This window comes from Garra rufa, chromosome 7 (genome assembly GCF_049309525.1).
Source record: "Garra rufa chromosome 7, GarRuf1.0, whole genome shotgun sequence".
In the NCBI taxonomy this organism is placed as follows: Eukaryota; Metazoa; Chordata; class Actinopteri; order Cypriniformes; family Cyprinidae; genus Garra; species Garra rufa.
Genome location: NC_133367.1, coordinates 26,818,837 through 26,836,837, shown reverse-complemented (window position 1 = coordinate 26,836,837; position 18,001 = coordinate 26,818,837). Strand labels below are relative to the sequence as shown.

At 34.7% G+C, this 18,001-nt stretch overlaps 1 protein-coding gene across 3 annotated transcripts; it reads right to left on the bottom strand.

Annotated features, from left to right (window-relative positions):
* Positions 1 to 5,330: 5,330 nt before the first annotated feature.
* LOC141338355 (heterogeneous nuclear ribonucleoprotein M-like) lies at positions 5,331 to 16,823 on the bottom strand. Of its 3 annotated transcripts, XM_073843879.1 has the most exons (16): positions 16,578 to 16,823; positions 13,100 to 13,275; positions 11,783 to 11,835; positions 11,226 to 11,233; positions 11,045 to 11,138; positions 9,308 to 9,571; positions 9,075 to 9,228; positions 8,922 to 8,971; positions 8,781 to 8,841; positions 8,598 to 8,696; positions 8,454 to 8,495; positions 6,768 to 6,839; positions 6,577 to 6,681; positions 5,877 to 6,484; positions 5,739 to 5,790; positions 5,332 to 5,652 (listed from the first exon to the last, which is right to left on the bottom strand). In XM_073843879.1, the coding sequence occupies exons 1-16, from the start codon at positions 16,622 to 16,624 to the stop codon at positions 5,489 to 5,491; spliced, it is 2,049 nt and encodes a 682-aa protein (XP_073699980.1). In that variant the 5' UTR covers positions 16,625 to 16,823; the 3' UTR covers positions 5,332 to 5,488. The 3 variants fall into 3 exon arrangements, with proteins under 3 accessions (XP_073699978.1, XP_073699979.1, XP_073699980.1); XM_073843877.1 differs by lacking the exon at positions 16,578 to 16,823 and having other exon boundaries at positions 5,331 to 5,652; positions 5,877 to 6,487; positions 11,226 to 13,237; XM_073843878.1 differs by lacking the exons at positions 8,454 to 8,495; positions 16,578 to 16,823 and having other exon boundaries at positions 5,331 to 5,652; positions 5,877 to 6,487; positions 11,226 to 13,237.
* Positions 16,824 to 18,001: the final 1,178 nt, after the last annotated feature.

Sequence of the window (18,001 nt, the reverse complement as noted above, 5' to 3'; positions counted from 1 at the left end):
AGTTCCAAACAACCAATAGGCTGTATGCACGGCGGTGAATGACGTACTTCCGGTGGAATATAAGGATGCTGGATTACTTCCGTTCCGGCGCGATTGTAGAGTGTTGTGTACTATTTTTTCTAATAACTTGTATTGTCTTCTATACTACGGTAACGTTAGTCACAAAAACAGACTCCACTCATATTGTTGATGCTTATTTGCTTTATTATATTAAATAAACATATAAAATGACATCTAAACGTATGAAAGTATCTTTTCAAAGACGGGAGGACAGCCCCTCTAGCCACCACTGCTGTGTGCCGCAGTGTACAGCATCTGCTAAATTTAACACTTTTCTAAGTTTCCACGCGTTTCCTAAAGAATGTGTGATTATAAAACCAACTTTGCCGCCTTGTATCTCCATTACCACTGTTTCAGCTATAATTAGCAGTGATAATGCAGTGCTATTCATCTGTCGTAGAACTGCATTACATTTTTTATTCTTATTATTTTGTACAATAATCATCCATACTAGCTAAGATAACAGCTGTGGTTATCCAAGCTGAACAGTGGTAACGTTAGAAAAGTAAAAACTGAACTGGACTGAACATGTCCAACAGAACTTTGAACGTCACTTTTAAGCTACTCTACTCTCAGTTGGTGTGGAGTCTCTGCTTTCCTCATAGAGCGGTAGCAGTGAGCGTTCACTGAGATCTCATTTGTGGCCCTGATTTTACCTGACACTTTCAGACAAAATTACAAACACGCCTGCTGCTGGACGAATCGTAAAAAAATAATAGCAGTTCAGTTCAGGCGGTTCAGGTTAGCTGAATTTACCTTCATAATTGCACAGATACGAAGACACATAAAACTTGAAACCTTTCTCAAGTTTGCTCTGTGGCGTTGTACTGCACATCAGTGATTGTACATTTGGGCAACTCTTGCAAACACCGAGTAAAATTCGTCGACTCTGCCATAATCGCGTTTTTCTCCGCTTCAAACCTCTCCAACCGGAAACGGAATAGCAGCCTTGCGTCAAACGCGGAAGTACGCGTGCATAGAGCCTATAGCGCCTCCATTGAAGCCCATTCATTTCAGCGCTTCTCAAGCACAGTCGCAAGTATATTGAAGAAATTACTGCATTTCTTTACATTTTAACGCATCAGTTGACCTCTCGAAAAACTGGCCAATAGTGGTGTTTTATGAAGCGTGTTATAGTTAATGTTTATCGTTAAAAAATAAACAGTTAAACTGTAAATGCAGCTGGATTTACAGTGGGCAGAGCCATATAAAAAGAGAGTTGCGACACGCTTTGATCTCGCCGCCGCACGGTCACGTGGTTCATGGAGCTCTCAATAGTTCCAAACAGCTCCGCGCTGTCAATGTGTTTGAATGGAGTTAAATAGGATAGACAGCAGTTTTACTATATTTGCAGCAATTTCGAGTACACATAATGCGTTAACACATATTAACACATAATGTGCATTGATTGTGTATTGATAACTTCTCTGAATACGCTTTACAATCGCATTTTATTCTGGGGAGTGATAAAGAGACATAATTAATATGTTCTCATACTCTTTGGCAGTCAAATGTGACCAAACACCTTAAGTGTAACTTTTATTCAATTAAATAACTGTAATATATATAGTTAAGTTCTATTTAGTAAATATTTTGAGGAGGTTTTTTTTGTACTTAATATGTGCAATAATGATCCTGACCATTTAAAAGATAACATTTTCTAATATAGTATTTAGATTACAGTTAGTGTAATATTTAAGGTTAAATACATCTGCATGTGTATTTGGACATGATCAAACACTTTTTTATATAGGAGCTATTACTTCCGCATTCCTCAGTTCATATGGAAGCCTATGGGAGTGTCGCAACTCTCTTTTTATATGGCTCTGGGTTAGGGGAACGTTCCGAGATATTATCTGTTTTTTTTTTTTTTTTTATGTTCTCCGCATATTACAAGAACTTGTCACCCAGCAATAAGCAGTTATTCAACGAAATTGAGTTAGATAGTGGGATTTTTTTTTAAAGGAAGAATGATTGAACATTACAAAAATATTGAAATGTAAATTCAGATACACAAAATATAAGAGCACTCTTAAACTGTAAAACAGCGCATAGGAGGAGAAAATAAACTAAATAAACTAATATCCACATAGAAAATAAATAAATAAAACAGAAACAACTAAACAATAATTCAAATTTTCGTAGAGGGAAAGTCTGGATCACGTGTTTTGTGGGCGGTTCAAGTGGCGTCTATGGAGCAATGGAATAAAAGATTAAAAAAGGTAAATTTGATTTTTATTTTAAAATTCTGACTTTATTTTCGCAATTCCGTGATTATATCTCACAACTCTAATAAGGAAAAACAACTCAACAAGTCACTGTCTCTTTTCCTCTCGGTTCAGATTTTCTATCCCATACTTCTGTCTTTTATTCCCACAGAATTAGGAAGCCAAAAAAGATTTGGCCCAAAAACGGCCCAAATCCGGCAAACCGGAAGAAAGAACTCGGCTTAGATGCGTTTGCCGGACTCTTGTGAATGAGTCCTATAAAAAGGATAAAAACAGCAAACCTTTAACATTTGTCATACACACTACAATATATTTTACAAACATACGGTTTTTAAGGCTATATTTACAATTAAAAACAGATAGGTTTGTATGTATCTTTTTTTGTTGTGTTTAAATAGTTTGATAATAAATAGAATGTCACACACTATTAAACATTTTCAATACAATTTTTAAAGCTGTACTTGTATTTAAGAAAAAGCTACAAAACAGACAACAGCAAACCTTTAAAATTATTGTCATACTTCAAAATATTTAAAATATCAAAAAAGATTTTTAATTGCATAAAAACACTACAAAAGAGATAAAAATAGCTAATCTTAATTTTAAAGGTTTGCAGTTTTTATCCGTTTTGGAGTGTTTTTTAAATTATTAATATATTTTAAATGTCACACACACAAAAACTACTAAGCAGATAAAAACTGCAAACCTTTAAAATGAATGTCTCTCTCTCACACACAACAAAACATAATACAACGATATTTACCTTAAACAAAATAACTAAAAAAAAACACTACAAAACATAAAAATAGCAAACCTTTAAAATTTGTCACAATACATGAAAAATGTAATAAAATTAAGGCTGTATTGGAATGATCTTGTGTTTTGTGGTGTTATATTTAAAAAAAAGCTGTATTTACCTTACAAAAAACACCACCACAAAAAAAAAACTTAATATTTTAGATTTGCCATTTTGTTTTAGTTTTTTTTCATGAATAAAACTGTTTACCTAAAAAAGGATAAAAACAGCAAATCTTTAAAAGTTGTCTCACACACTACAAAATATTTTAAAACATACAATTTTTAAGGCTGTATTCACATTTTAAAAAAAACTACAAAACAGGTAATTTTATTTTTTAGAAGATTTGCTGTTTTAATCCATTTTGTAGTTTAAATAATTAAATTAAATTTATTCAGTGTCACACAGACACAAATAAAAAATAAACAAAACAGATAAAAACAGTGAACCTTAAATTGCCACACTCAACAAAATATCTAAAATAGCAATAAAATCAAGGCTGTATTTAGGGCTGGGCGATTTGGCCTAAAATCAAAATCTCAATTAATTGAACATTTTAACCCGATTACGATTAATGAACGATTATTTTATTCATTAATAAAATTATATTTAATTATATTTAAATAATATTTATTTTGCCCTCATAGTTCACTGACAAGTTTTGTACAGTAAATATGCTCACATATTACAAGTGAGAGATTTTTGAATGAAGGGTGCACACACTATCAACTATCTATGATTATTTATTGAACATCAGTGTTGAACAACTGAAATTAAAGCACACATTGCTTAAAATGAAAAGTCACATTTTTCTTAAATTAGTGAAAATAAATAACTTGCACTTTTGGAAACAAAATAAATTATAAAATAATAATAAATATTAAAAGTAGAAAATAAGCAGTGTCTCTTCTAAATAAAATTACTCTTGTATATCCTGTAAATACTTTTTACTGTATAAATACTGTTTAAGCTCTCCATCGACATGTCGGCGGAATAACGCAACGGAGCGGGGTCACGTGACTCCACATGCAGTAGTGTTTTTAAAGGGAAAGTAATTGAAATAATTGACCTGGAAAAATTTGATCGATTATAGGTTCTGAATGTCGATTACGATTACTTTTCGATTAATCGCCCAGCCCTAGCTGTATTGTAGTTTTGTAGTGTTATTATTCAGTGTCACACACTACAAAACTTTTAAAATACACATTTTTGAAAGCTGTATTTACCTTATTTATTTTTATGCATTTGTCTATTTTGTAATGTTTTAATGAATTAATGTCACACTACAAAACAAACACCGATAAAACAGAAAACCTTTCAAATAAATGTCATAAATAGTACAAAATATAAATTAAAATGAAGGCTGTATTGTTTTGTAGTTTAATGTCACATACTACAAAACAGAAAAAAAAAATCAAAAATAAAACAAAAACAGCAAACCTTTTTTTATCATCTCCATTTTAAATGAAAGTAACAAAATATGGTAACATTACAATAAGGTGTGTTAACATGAACAATACATTACACTATGTACACTATGTAAACTTACATTGTTAGAAAAGATTTATATTTTTAATAAATGCTGTTCTTTTTATTCAAAGAATCCTAAAAAAAAAAAATTTGGTAGCACAACTGTTGCCAACATTGATGGATCATGTGACACTGAAGACAGGAGTAATGGCTGAAGAAAATTTAGCTTTGAATCACAGGTAAAAAAAAAAAAAAAAAATGTATATTAAAATAAAATTACTTTAAATTACAATAAAACTGCAGTATTAGTTTTTTTTACTGTATTTTTGATCAAATAAATGCTGTTCATAACCATAGAGGGTACTTAAATACCTAAAAGGTCCGAAAATGTTTCAATTTGGGTTTATGGAAACAAAAACACACTAGCAGCACCACTTTATAATCAGGGTTGCCAGGTTTTCAGAAAACCCACCAATTGCTACTCATTTTGAGGGGGATTCCCCATTAAAAATCATGTTCCGAGGGGTAAAATACACAATCCAGGGGCAGATTACATTATTGGGGTTGCTTCAACCTGCAGACATGAAAAACAACCCACGGCAACTGTGGTAAAATATCCCAATTCCGTGGGAAAACCGCAGACTTGGCAACACTGATTATAATGCTGAACATGAGTAAAAAGGACCACACAACACCACTGCATAAGTTCTCAATGTTGAGATTTATTAGCAAACCTTTAACAAAGGCAACTTCTTGGAAAGCATCACAATAAAAATTGGGGAGAAAAAAAAAAAAAAAAAAAAACACTTGGTCTCTAAAATTCGTAAGCAAAACTAAAAATGTACCACTAGGCACAAATACAAATATGTAATGGACAAATAATTTGGAAAGCATAGTGTGGGGGATGGAAGGAATCAGAAGGCAGAGACAACAATTATGCATTCCTGTCAATCCTGACGTCAATCTCTCGTCCGTTGAGCCGGTAGCCGTTCATGGTACGACAGGCTCGCTCGGCGGTCTCGGGACTGTCAAAACGCACCACACCGCAGCCCTTGGACTTGCCGTTCTCCATCTTTATGTCTGCGTACTGCACGATGCCTGTTACAGAGAAAACAAGCCGTATTGATTAATGAAAGAGTGAGAAAAGTCTGAACAGGTAAAAGTATGATGGGAGAGAGTCTTACCACATGTATTGAAAGTGTCCTTCAACATCTTCCAAGTGAAGTCAAAGGGCAGCTGCAAAAATAAACAAATATTTAAATATAAAAATAATGTTATACATATAAATAAATACATACATGAAGGCAAGATCTAATGCTTACATTTCTGACAAAAATCTGGCAACCCTTCCTGGCATTGGCTCCACCAGCTCCTGGCCCTCCTTGTCCAGACCCACTGAAAGGAGTCCCGAAGGTGCCACGATCCATATCAGTCGGTCTGTCAAACTGCCCACCGATGCCACCAGAGCCCATCCGGTCCATGCCGGAACCCATGCGGTCCAGACCTGAAGACTGGAAGCGGTCCATGCCACCGGAGCCCATGCGGTCGAAGTTCGAACCCATTCTGTCAAGGCCCGAGTTCATCCTATCTATGCCCATGGGTGAGGAAAAGTCCATCCCGCCACTCATGCGATCCATGCTGGACGGGCCCAAACGGTCGAAGCCACCAGGGCCCATGCGGTCCACGCTGGAGCTCATGCGGTCGAGGCCTGATCCCAGACGATCCATAGTGGGCCCCCCCAGTCGGTCGAGCCCTGAACCCATTCGGTCGAAGCCGGATCCCAAGCGATCCAGATCAGACATGCGGTCCATGCGATCCATTCCTCCCATGCGGTCCAGTCCTCCCATGCGGTCCATGCCACTGCCGCCACCACCACCGCCGCCAAGCCGGTCCATGCCAGAATTCATGCGATCCATTCCCATTGAGTTCCCTGCTAATCAAATTTGTAAAAAATTTAATTTAGAATTTAACATTATGCAACTACACAAGAAATATATAAAAGCAAAAGTTAACGTTACTAACCCATTCCTCGGTCAAAAGAGTCGCCGAAGTTACTGCGGGACATACCCATGTCATTACGGCCACTGAAATCTCTATCAAAGCCACCGCCGATTCCACGATCCATATCTGCAATTTCAATAAATATATATAAATAGGTTTCAAACCAAACTACTTGAAAATCTTAAAACTATTATAAAAGTAGATGCATTTACCATTCATTCTTCCCATTCCAGAAGGGCCGAAACGATCCATGTTGTTCATACCACTTCCAAAATTATCCATCCCTAAAAAACAACAACATTTGAATTTAATTCATATTAAGGGGAAAAAAAACACGTAAAAATTCTAAAAAAAAAAAAAGTACATAATTTTTTTTCCTGCTTAAAATAAAAGCATTTAAAACAATTTAAAATACTCAAAACTTGATTTCTAGTGCAGATATAAATATTTTTTGTTAATAAAATAAGCAGAAAGTAAAAAACAAAAATAAATTTGCGTTAATTAAAAAAGGGAAAACTGGAAGATAATGTAGCATATTTTTGGCATCATTTAGCATGGCTTAACACTAAAAAGACTATAATTATACTAATAAAATAATAATTATACTATAAAACCCTGATAACTCAATTCATTAGGGATAAAATAAGCAGCCTATAAAGATAATTTGGTTGATAAAATAAGCTTTTTAAATAAAATTAAGAAAATAAAGCCTGGTACATAACTCATAGTGGATAAAATGAACAATTTTTTTTTATTTTTGAATTCATAAAAACAGCAATATGAATTGAATGTTTTTTATTTTGTGGATTAAAAAAGGGGTTATTTTTGAATATAAAAACTTTCATAGCGGATTAAAAATAAGAGGCTAAATTTATAGTGCAGTCATATTAAAAGAATTAAGTAATTCATATAATAAAAAAAAAAAAAAAAAAAAAAAAAAAAAACAGCAATGTGATAAATTGTGTTTTTTTTAAGTGGATAAAAGTAAAACATTTAAAATGGAAAAAAAATACATTAAAAATAACTTTATTCCTAGTGGATAAAATGGCATTTTTAACATTACAAAAAATAAGACCTTGATCATTCATAAGGGATAAAAAGCAGTACTAAAAAAAAAAAAAAAAAAAAAAACCCCAAACACAATTATAATAAAAGTGGGACTTTTTCGTAGTGGATAAAATAAGCTGCAATTTAAAAAATAAAACCTTTAAATTTATAGTGCAGTGAAAAAAAAAAATCATAAAAATGCAATGTGATTAATTAAGTTACCTTGAAGGTTCTAATTTTAAGTGGATAAAACCAGCAATGTATGTATTTAAAAAAAAAAAAAAAAAAGGTAAATAACTATTCCTAGGGGATAAAGTAGCATTTCTTGCATTTTATAACATTAAAAACATAAAACCATCATTAATAAAAAAAAAAAAAAAAAAAAAAAAAAAAACAATTTCATTAAACAAACAAGTACTTAAACCCCTTAAAGATAATTGAGTAGATAAAATAAGCAGCACTTAAAATTAAGAAAATAACACATTGTAGACCATTTGTAATGGATTACGCTATAACCTATAGATAATTCATACTGGATAAAATAAGCAGCAATAATAAAAAAAAAAATAACTTCAACTAAATTTATAGTGCAGTGGTCAAAAAAATAAAATAATTTATAGCACTAAAAAAAATTAATTCACAACTCATAGTACATCTGTCTTCACAAATTCAACATCGTGCTGCACAGTTAGTATGGAGATTAATGAAGTTCGAATAGGGGCCATCCAAACGGACAGATCACCTTTGAACTACAGCATGCAAATCAAACCATAACACCTGCAGGTCACTTCCAGCCGTTTGGACCCAAACAGACTAAAATAAAAGAATGGCTGATGAGATGAAACACATACCTCCCATTCTACCCATGCCACCAAATCCCATTCCATCCATTCCTATGGAAAACATGATTTCATGGAGAGGGGAGCGTAGTGATGATCAGTGAATGCGTATAAGAGCAAACATTGCAAAAACATCTACATGCGACATGCTTTTACCTCCTGGTCCCATGTTTCCCATCCCACCCCGGTTGAGCTGGGTAGCGTCGATGGGTTGACCGCCAGGTCCCAGACCAAGACCAACACCGCTCAGACCACCTGCCGGAGATGGTGAAAACAGATTTAGAGAAGAAACTAACTAACATCAAGATGTTTGACGAACATTAACATGAAAACACTTACGAGGAAGTGCTGGAGGACGATCTGGGGGTGCAAAGTCACCTTTGGGAAGGGATTTCTCATCCTGAAAAGACAATTGTGAGTTTAGTCTTTACATTCTGTGGGAGAAACAAGCTTCTGTGCTAGAACCACATGATCACTTACCAATTTGACATGCATGACCCTGTTGAAGAGGAGCTGTCCGTTGAACATAGCTAACATCCATTAAGGAAAACTTCATGCATTTCACATTTTAAATAGCATTAAACAACCTTATTCCAATTGACGCCACATACTAAAAGCTATTGTGAAGGATACAGACTGCTTGAACGGCCTCAATGGGCATCTCAAACGTGACGGTTCCCATTCCCCTGCTCTTGCCGTCTTTATCCTCCAGGATATCTGAACGCACAACTGCTCCAGCCATTCCAAACACCTCCTTGAGCTTCTTCCATCCCACCTTGTAGTCCAGCTGTGCAGACAGACACCATGTGAGTGGTCAGGTTTCAAAATATGGGACATATGGTTACAGAATGGACACAAAATCTTACATTGGCCACAAAGATGGTGCTTCCGATTTTTCCAGCCTGGAGTCCGTGGATGATCTCGTTGGGAATGTTTGGGTTGTTCATGAGGCTGGGAGGGATGTTGACCATTGAAGGACCGCCAGGCCCTGGGCCCATCCCCATGCCCATTCCGCCACCCATGCCTCCTCCCATTCCTCCACCCATGCCTCCTCCCATTGGTGGTCCACCACCACCGCCACCCCCGTGACCCCGGTTAGCTTCACGCTGGGCAATCACTCCATCTGGGTCCTTGGAGAAGCACAAAGGTATTGTTTATAACGGGGCACGTTTAATACATTCAAATGAAGTATACACATTTATAATGATTTTGCTGGCAGTATAAAATACCAATACAATTTTAAACAACTTTACAATTGCAAAAAATGATTGCGGAATTTATGTACAACTTGGAATGTCACAGAATTTTGAATGGATAAATCAAAAGTAGGTCAATAAAACATTTGAGGAATATTTACCAGTATTTCTGGAAAAAATAAGATTAATAAAATTAATCAGAAATGCATTTGATTAATAAAATGTAATAAAAAAAATTGAAAACACTGAATTTGATAAATAAAACAAACATTTGAGGGGAAAAAAATAAAAAAAACACATCCTTAATGTCCTAGGCCTATTTTTTTGTTACACTTAATAAATTGCTGTTAAATTGTCTACGTCTCATGATTTATTAATTAGACATTTAAACATATTACATTTAAATAAAAATTAAAATTGAAAAAACAGAATGCAGAAAAACACGGAAAAAATGGAAATTGGGAAAAAATACACTGAATTTTGGGGGGGTGGGGGCATTTCATGGCCCTAAAAATTTCCATTAGAACCTAAAATAATTGCCTGTAATTTATAGGCAAATGGTCTCACTGGATTTTTTGCTGCATTACAAAAGTTAAGCACAAGTAAACAAATTAAAACTTGAAAAAGTCAAGGTATTCTTTCACATTAATATCTTTGTATTATTTGACTTTTTTTAATAGAAAAATTTATAAGTTTCACAAAACCTAATGTATCTTGTCAGTGTTTACAATACAATTCCAATAATGTAAAAAAATTAATTGCATTGGTAATTTATTTTCATACACTACCAGTCAAAAGATTTAGAATAGTAAGTTTTTTTTATTATTATTATTTTTTTTAAGTAGTCTCTTCTGCTCACCAAGTCTGCATTTATTTGATCCGAAGTACGGGGGGAGAAAAGAATTTTTTTTTAGAAATATTTATACCATTTAAAATAAGTTTTCTATTTCAATACATTTCAAAATGTAATTTATTCCTGTGATCAAAGCAAAATTCAGCATCGTTACTCCAGTCACACTATTCCTTCAGAAATCATTCTAATATTCTGATCTGCTGCTAAAAAAAAAAAAAAAACTAATTTATTTTTTATCATCTTGAAAATCTGAGTAGAATTTTTTTCAATTTAAAGCATTCTAGCTAAATGTAAGTAATTTCTATAATTAATACTGTAATTAAATAATACCGACTCCAAGCTTTTGGATGGTATAGCGTATAATGTTATCTAAGCTTTTTATTTCACATAAAAACTGATTTTTGATCTTTAAATTATATTAAAAAAAAGGTTTCAGCGTATTAGAATTTCTTACCGTTCAAAAACTTTTGACTGGTTGTGTATAACATTACAAACAGCACAAAAAAAAGATTACAATTGTCAATAAATCATTTTATCTATCAAGATGCACTCACCTCTTTGACCTTAAGAGGGCGACCATTCATGACATGTTTGTTGACTTTCTCAACAGCCTTTTTCATAAGCTCTTCAGTTCTGAACTCAACCACCCTATTTAAATGAAAAGTTGAAAAGTTTGCAAGGGAGTTGCACAAAAGCGACAAATGAGATAAGATCTATGGGCTAAATGATACTTACGCACAACCCTATGTTCAGTCAGCACAGCAGCCAGGATGAACGAACAAACCAGGAACAAGAGAGACAATTAGACAAGCGCCACAAGAAATCACTGACAACTGACTCAGGAAAAAAACACTTCAGACAGACTAAAATTCATAAAATACTTCTGTGGTGTTCAACAATTACATAATTACATTCAAACTCAAAATGGCCGACGACCAGAATACACAAGCGGCCTTCAGTTGCAATTACTCGGTTCAGGCTCCGTTTCTGTTGTTATCCCAACTAGTTGAGTCGCTCAACAAATCATTGATGCCATATTTAGTTACTGAACACCACCTGAAGTCCAATAAAGAGACTCGCAGTGCTACCTCTTAAACACACGAGAACCAGAATTACTATATAGCTGGGAAACGACCCCGGCGGTTCCGCTCAGAACCGGCCGTTTTTGTTCAAATGCCACCCAAGACGACACATTTTGAACTCTCAACCCAGTCCTGAACATCCCACATTAAAATCTAAGAGTACATGTAAGAACTCAAGCGGACAAATGGAGGTTCGTCTCTTGCACTTACCCTTGATTTGCCTTCTCCGTCCATTAAGTGTTCCACGTACGTTACCTCACCCACTACAAATCAGATTCCAGACGACACACACCAAGGGGAGAGAAGCCGAGAGAACAATTGGGGTTTAGAGCAGACACAAACGGGGGGGAACGGTGAGAGTGAGCTCGGCCTGCGAGTCCAGAGCCTCCTCCCCCAGCACCTCAGCAGCACAAATTCTGGTACAGGTCTACAAGAAGCAAGCTGTAAAATGCGTTCAGGAAAACTTCTTAAGCTGTCCTTGCTGGGAACCTCAACATCCAGGACTGACCAAAAGTATTTGACCTCATGGATTGTCAACTATGGCCTTTGTTGGAAGTCAAAGAACCTTTACTGTTGAAGTCTTCGACTACCTCCGAAACATTCGACACACCTAAACCGTGGGCTTTAGGGCCAAAAAAAGTTAAGTAAAAATAGCTAAACCTATGTTGGAAAAATAAATGGTTTGAAGTTACAGAAACCGAAACCTCGTCCACCTGAAACCAACTTGGCTTCCCAACTAAACAATTGGACTCTTGAATTTAATCGATTAGCCAAACCAGCTCCAACAAGTCCCGTTGGATGAACACTCAAGAATAGAATTAGACGAGACTGCAAACCCAAACCAGGTCTAGTCTGTTTGTCAAAAGCTACCTCGAAGAACCACCTGGCATTTCTCCAGCAAGAACGTCTGTCCATAAGATAAAACAAGGACCAGCTTAAGAAGCTGCTTTACTCTGTAGACCTGTACCCCCAAAATCAATCACATCCATTTTTAAGTGCACAATAATGAAGATCTGCTGCAACAACATTCACTCTGGCATTCACCTAAAAAAGAAAATGCAATTTAATTCTACAAACAACAATTTCCACATGAAATTCCCCATGCATGCGAATCATAAGGCATGGAGGGGCTACTACACATGGATAGGGAAAATGTGACCACTCATGGGTAGTTCTGAAATACTAACCAGCAGGTTAGGATAAAAAAAAAAAAAACTAAACACTTTCTCCAAAGCCAAAGAGACCGATTAATGGCATCAGATTGATCTAAATAGGTTAAACTCGATTCTATGTGTACGTGCAATTTGCACAATTTTAAAGTGCCATCCAAACCTACGTTATTAATCGTTATTCACAACAGCCTTTTTTGCTCGAGACACTTTTCCGACAGACCACTTCCCCATGATGGGATGTTTATCCTCTGACCTAAAGCAACTGTGTAGGTGGCCACCTTCAAAACCCCAAAAACTAAAGCTCCATGGCTCTAAGCTAACCTAGGATGTATGACTAACCATCACGAAAACGTACCTTTTTCCTTCATGAGATCTTTCAGAGTTTGCCATTTAACATCATAAGGAATGTTGCTGACAAACACACGGTATCTCTTGTTGGGGTTTCCGTAAGGTTCAAACCGGCCCCCGCCACCGCGCTTCTGGGGTCTCTCCTTTCTCGACTCATGGTTGGACTTGCCATTCACTGCATTTCTGTATGGAAAGAAAAAAAAGCACAAATCAATAAATGGGAAGAAAAAAAAACCCCCTGATTTATGACCTTTTCTATTTTACAGCAATACAACATTCTTAATATACAAAATTAAGAATGTATAACAGGGTTGAAAATTCTGCAAAAAATAGTCACTCTAGCCAGTCTGAGACCAAATATTTTCATAGCTACTGAAAAAAATAAAATCACATTTGCCGTAAATAATAGTTGTTTAATCCGTTTTCTAACAATACATTGGTTAACAGGGTTGAATTTGCAGCTACAGAAATTGTGGGAACTGTTGCCAACCATTAAATGTCATTTTCAGCCATGAATTATAAACAATCTGTTAGATTTTTTATTTATTTAAAAGCACAAAAAAAACTGTGCATTATTCAGTTTGGGTTGAACAGGGTTGAAAATTTACTGCAAATTAGACCATCAATTTAGCTAGTTTGAGAAATGTTTTTGTAGCTACGGTGGAAAATAAATTACATTTCCCATTAATAAAAATATTTGCAATTTCTTTAACAATAACTTGGGTGACAGGGTTGAGTTTGCAGCTACAGAAATTGTGGGAACTGTTGCCAACCACTAATGTCATTTTCAGCCATGATTAAAAAAAAAACTAATATATTAAACATTTATACCCATTATATTAAATTTTTTATTAAAAGTGCTAAAAAAACATGCATAATTCTGTTTAATTTTCTATTTATGATCTGCTGAATTTTAGTTTCATTCAAGTTTTTTCAAAACATTTTCTATTCATGTTCTACAGAGTTTGAATTTTCTTCAACTTATACCAAAATTTAGCACATCTAAATGCAGTTTAAACATGCAATGATATTTTCTATTTTTAGCAAAACAATTTGTTTAAAAACAATGCATAACAGGGTTGAAAATTAACAGTCATTTTAGCTAGTTTTAGACCAAATGTTTTTGTAGTTACTATGAAGAAGTCACATTTTTCTCTTAACACATCTTTTTCTAACAATAACTTGGGTAACAGGGTTGAGTTTGCTGCTACATAAGTTGTGAAAACTGTTGAAAACCATTAAATGCCAATTTTCAGCCATAAATCTAAAAACATCTATTATTGTATTGAAACTAAAAAAAAAGCATCATAATTCAGTTTGATTTACTATTTATGTTTTACAGAGTTCAAATTTGTCAACCCTGTTACCAAAATTAAGGCCATCTAAATGCAGTTTAAAAATATGATTTGCGATTGTTTTTTTATTTTTTAGCAGTACAATTTGTTTAAAAATAATGCAAAACAGGATTGAAAACTTAAATTAGACAGCCATTTTAGCTAGTTTGAGACCAAATGTTTTTGTAGTCACCGAGACAAATAAAAAATAAATCAGATTTTCCATTAATAATTTTTTTCCCCTAACAATAACTAGGGTAACAGGGTTGCATTTGCTGCTACAGAAAAGGTGCTGCTACGATTGCAAACCATTAAATGTAAATTTAAGTTTGCTTTAATTAAAAGTATTTGTGAGTAATTTAGTTTGATTTTCTATTTAGGTTCTAAAGAGTTTGACTTTTTCAACCATGTTACCAAACTTTAGGATGTCTAAACACCGTTTAAACAAATGATTCGTAACCATGCTTTATATTTTCTAGCAATAAAACTTGCTTTAAAATAATGCATAACAGGATTGAAAATTTAACTCGAAACAGTCACCAGAAAACAAACCACCATTAAAGGTTGTATCAGCGATTTTTAGCCTAAAACATAAAGTGTCAATTTCAGCTGACCTTTCTTCAAGATCCGCTCGCTGCCTGCCCCATAAATTGTCTGTGAAAAAAACACGTCTCTCTGGTCAGCCTAGGGTCCGAGATATGCCAAAAAAACAATCGGCACTACCAACCTCTCCACAGATAAACAAACAAGTGTTCCAACCAATCAGCGTCAGGGGTTTGGTGTTGTGGACTTTCCTACTGGTGCAGGGATGTGAGGGAGGCGCAGTGAAAGTCCACAACACCAAACCCCTGATGCTGATTGGTTGGAACACTTGTTTGTTTATCTGTGAAAAGGTTGGTAGTGCCGATTGTTTTTTTTGGCATATCTCGGACCCTAGGCTGACCAGAGAGACGCGGTTTTTTCACAGACAATTTATGGGGCAGGCAGCGAGCGGATCGTGATGAAAGGGCAGCTGAAATTGACACTTTATGTTTTAGGCTAGAAATCGCTGATACAACCTTTAAAGCAACACTAAGTAACTTTTCCCTCAACGCACCCTCTACAGGTTGGAAGCGGAATTGTCCATTACCGCTGTCGTAAATAATTTAACCTACCATCGTGTCACATGCACGTTATTTGTTTGGAGGCTATCCAGGACCGGCTTTGGAAATAACGATGTCCAGGGACAAGGTAGAGTATGTTGTATGACTTTATAAAAGTATGAAAACCTTTTGTGAAGCCTGCCGTAAAGCAAGTCGCATTTGTAGTCTCATTTGAACTACAAAACCGCGACCCAAACTTACATAGTGCTGTTATGGCCGATAGAGGGTCGCAAAGCGAATACGAAAGTGCCGTTTCACCCTGTTATGAGTTGATGAACCATTGACACGAGTTCGGAAACATTATTTTAAGGTAAAAACAACTCTTTAGTGTTGACAATTCCGCTTCCAACCTGTAGAGGGAGCGTTGAGGGAAAAGTTACTTAGTGTTGCTTTAATAAAAATATTTGTTTTGTCTTTTTTTCCCCCAACAACAACTTGGGTAACAGGGTTGAGTTTGCAGCTACAGAAATGGTGGAAGATGCTGCAAACCATTTAGTGCTATATTTTTAGTCACGCACTTATTTAAAACATACACAATATATTTAAATGAACAAATACACTTCTTTAAAATTAAAAACGTAAAACAATAACTATTGTTAAACTGTAGGTTTTTATATGTTAGCATCTCAAACAAGCAATTCATTTGTAATGGGCAAATAGCTAGCCAAACATGCAACAAACTAGGCCGCAGCAAACAAAGGACACTCATCTTGTTTGTTACGCAACAAAAAGTCGTTCATATCTCGTCTACACGCTTTATTTCGCGTATTAAGCACATTTCATGCATGCTGTTTCCCTAGCCTGTTTCCTCCCTTTGTGAATCCAACGACTCTTTGTTTCATCAGGATACGAACCAAACAAACGGGTTTGTCCTTTAACGCTCACATTTTATTCCAAACCAACTAAGTAAAAATACACTATGCACCGAAAACATTCTGTACCTACACACATTTAAACGTATAAAAAGCAAAACATGAAGGTAAAAAAAAGCATGCGTTTGTCGCGTTACCCTTGTTCTTGTTTCTCTGGCTTCTCTGATTTAACCTCAGTCGACATTTTGCTTTCAGATGTTCGCTGTCCTCCTTTTTCAGATTAAACGGCTCTAAACCACTCAGACTTGGTCTAGATACAGATAAACACGCGTTTAAAGTCGTAAAAACAATAACGGTCGCTGCTCAGTCGTGTTGTTGTCCCGTTGTGTCGCCACTACCGCAGAAAATGCCCAGTTGCTGCTTGAGTCCTTCGTCTGGTGAAATGGCGGCGACACAGAAAACGCGAAGCTGATATTGGAAGCGAAGAGAGGCATGATGGGAACCGCGTGACGCATTTCTAGTTTGAAACACTCAGATGACCGGTTAACGTAAAATATCTCAGATTCAACCTTTTTTGTATTACTATCACATATTATACACATTTTCTGAAGGTCTATGAAAGTTTCACATTCTAAACAAAGAGCCAAATAATCATAAAACAATTGAACATTTGTTTCAGAAAATCTCTGTCCCCTCATTTCTACTACACTGAACACATTTTTACATCTAATAATGTATTTTCATTATTATGATAGTCTATTTGTTTATCAAAAAGACGAAGTAAAATGTGAGAAAATCAGAAAAATCAAGGTAAATATCATTTGTAAACAGATTATTTTTCCATTTAACATGATATTTCGTGTAGGAAATATGGGTTTATGCTTTTCTAAAAAATGTTTAAATTAATTTCCATCACAGAATGCCATTAAACATAATATATAATTTAATATGTAGTTTAAATTATACTTTAGTGGTTATATAAATACATGTAAACACACATTTGGGTGCTGTTGTTTTAATTTGCTTTATTTGAATTGCAATTTAGCTAATTTTATTTTTTTATAAATACTGGCTCAATTTTAATTTTATAAAACAAAAAAAAGTGAGATGTGTCAGTGAAAAGTGTGAGTTGAAATTTGTGTAAGGAAAACAAAAAAGCAAACACCAGTTATAAACAGATTGACAGCAAAAACTGTCATATTTTCTAATACTTTTCCTATTTAAAAATAACTTTTTTCTATTTGAATATATTGTAAAATGTAACTTATTCCTGTGATTTTTTAGCATTATTACTCCAGTCTTCAGTGTCACATGAGCCTTCAGAAATCATTCTAATATTCTGATTTACTTAAAAAAAACATTATTATTATTATTACTATAGTGTTGAAAACATAATTTTTCCCTTTTTTGATGAATAGTAAGTTCAGAAGAACAGCATTCTGAAATAGAGATTTTTTTTGGTATCAATTTAAAGCATCCTTGCTAAGTTAAAGTATTTATTTCTATTTATTTATTTATTTCCCAAAACATCAAAGCTTTTGAATGGTATAGTGTATAATGTTACAAAAATTTCAGATACTTTTTATTTCTGAAATAAATAATTCAGATGCTTTTTATATCA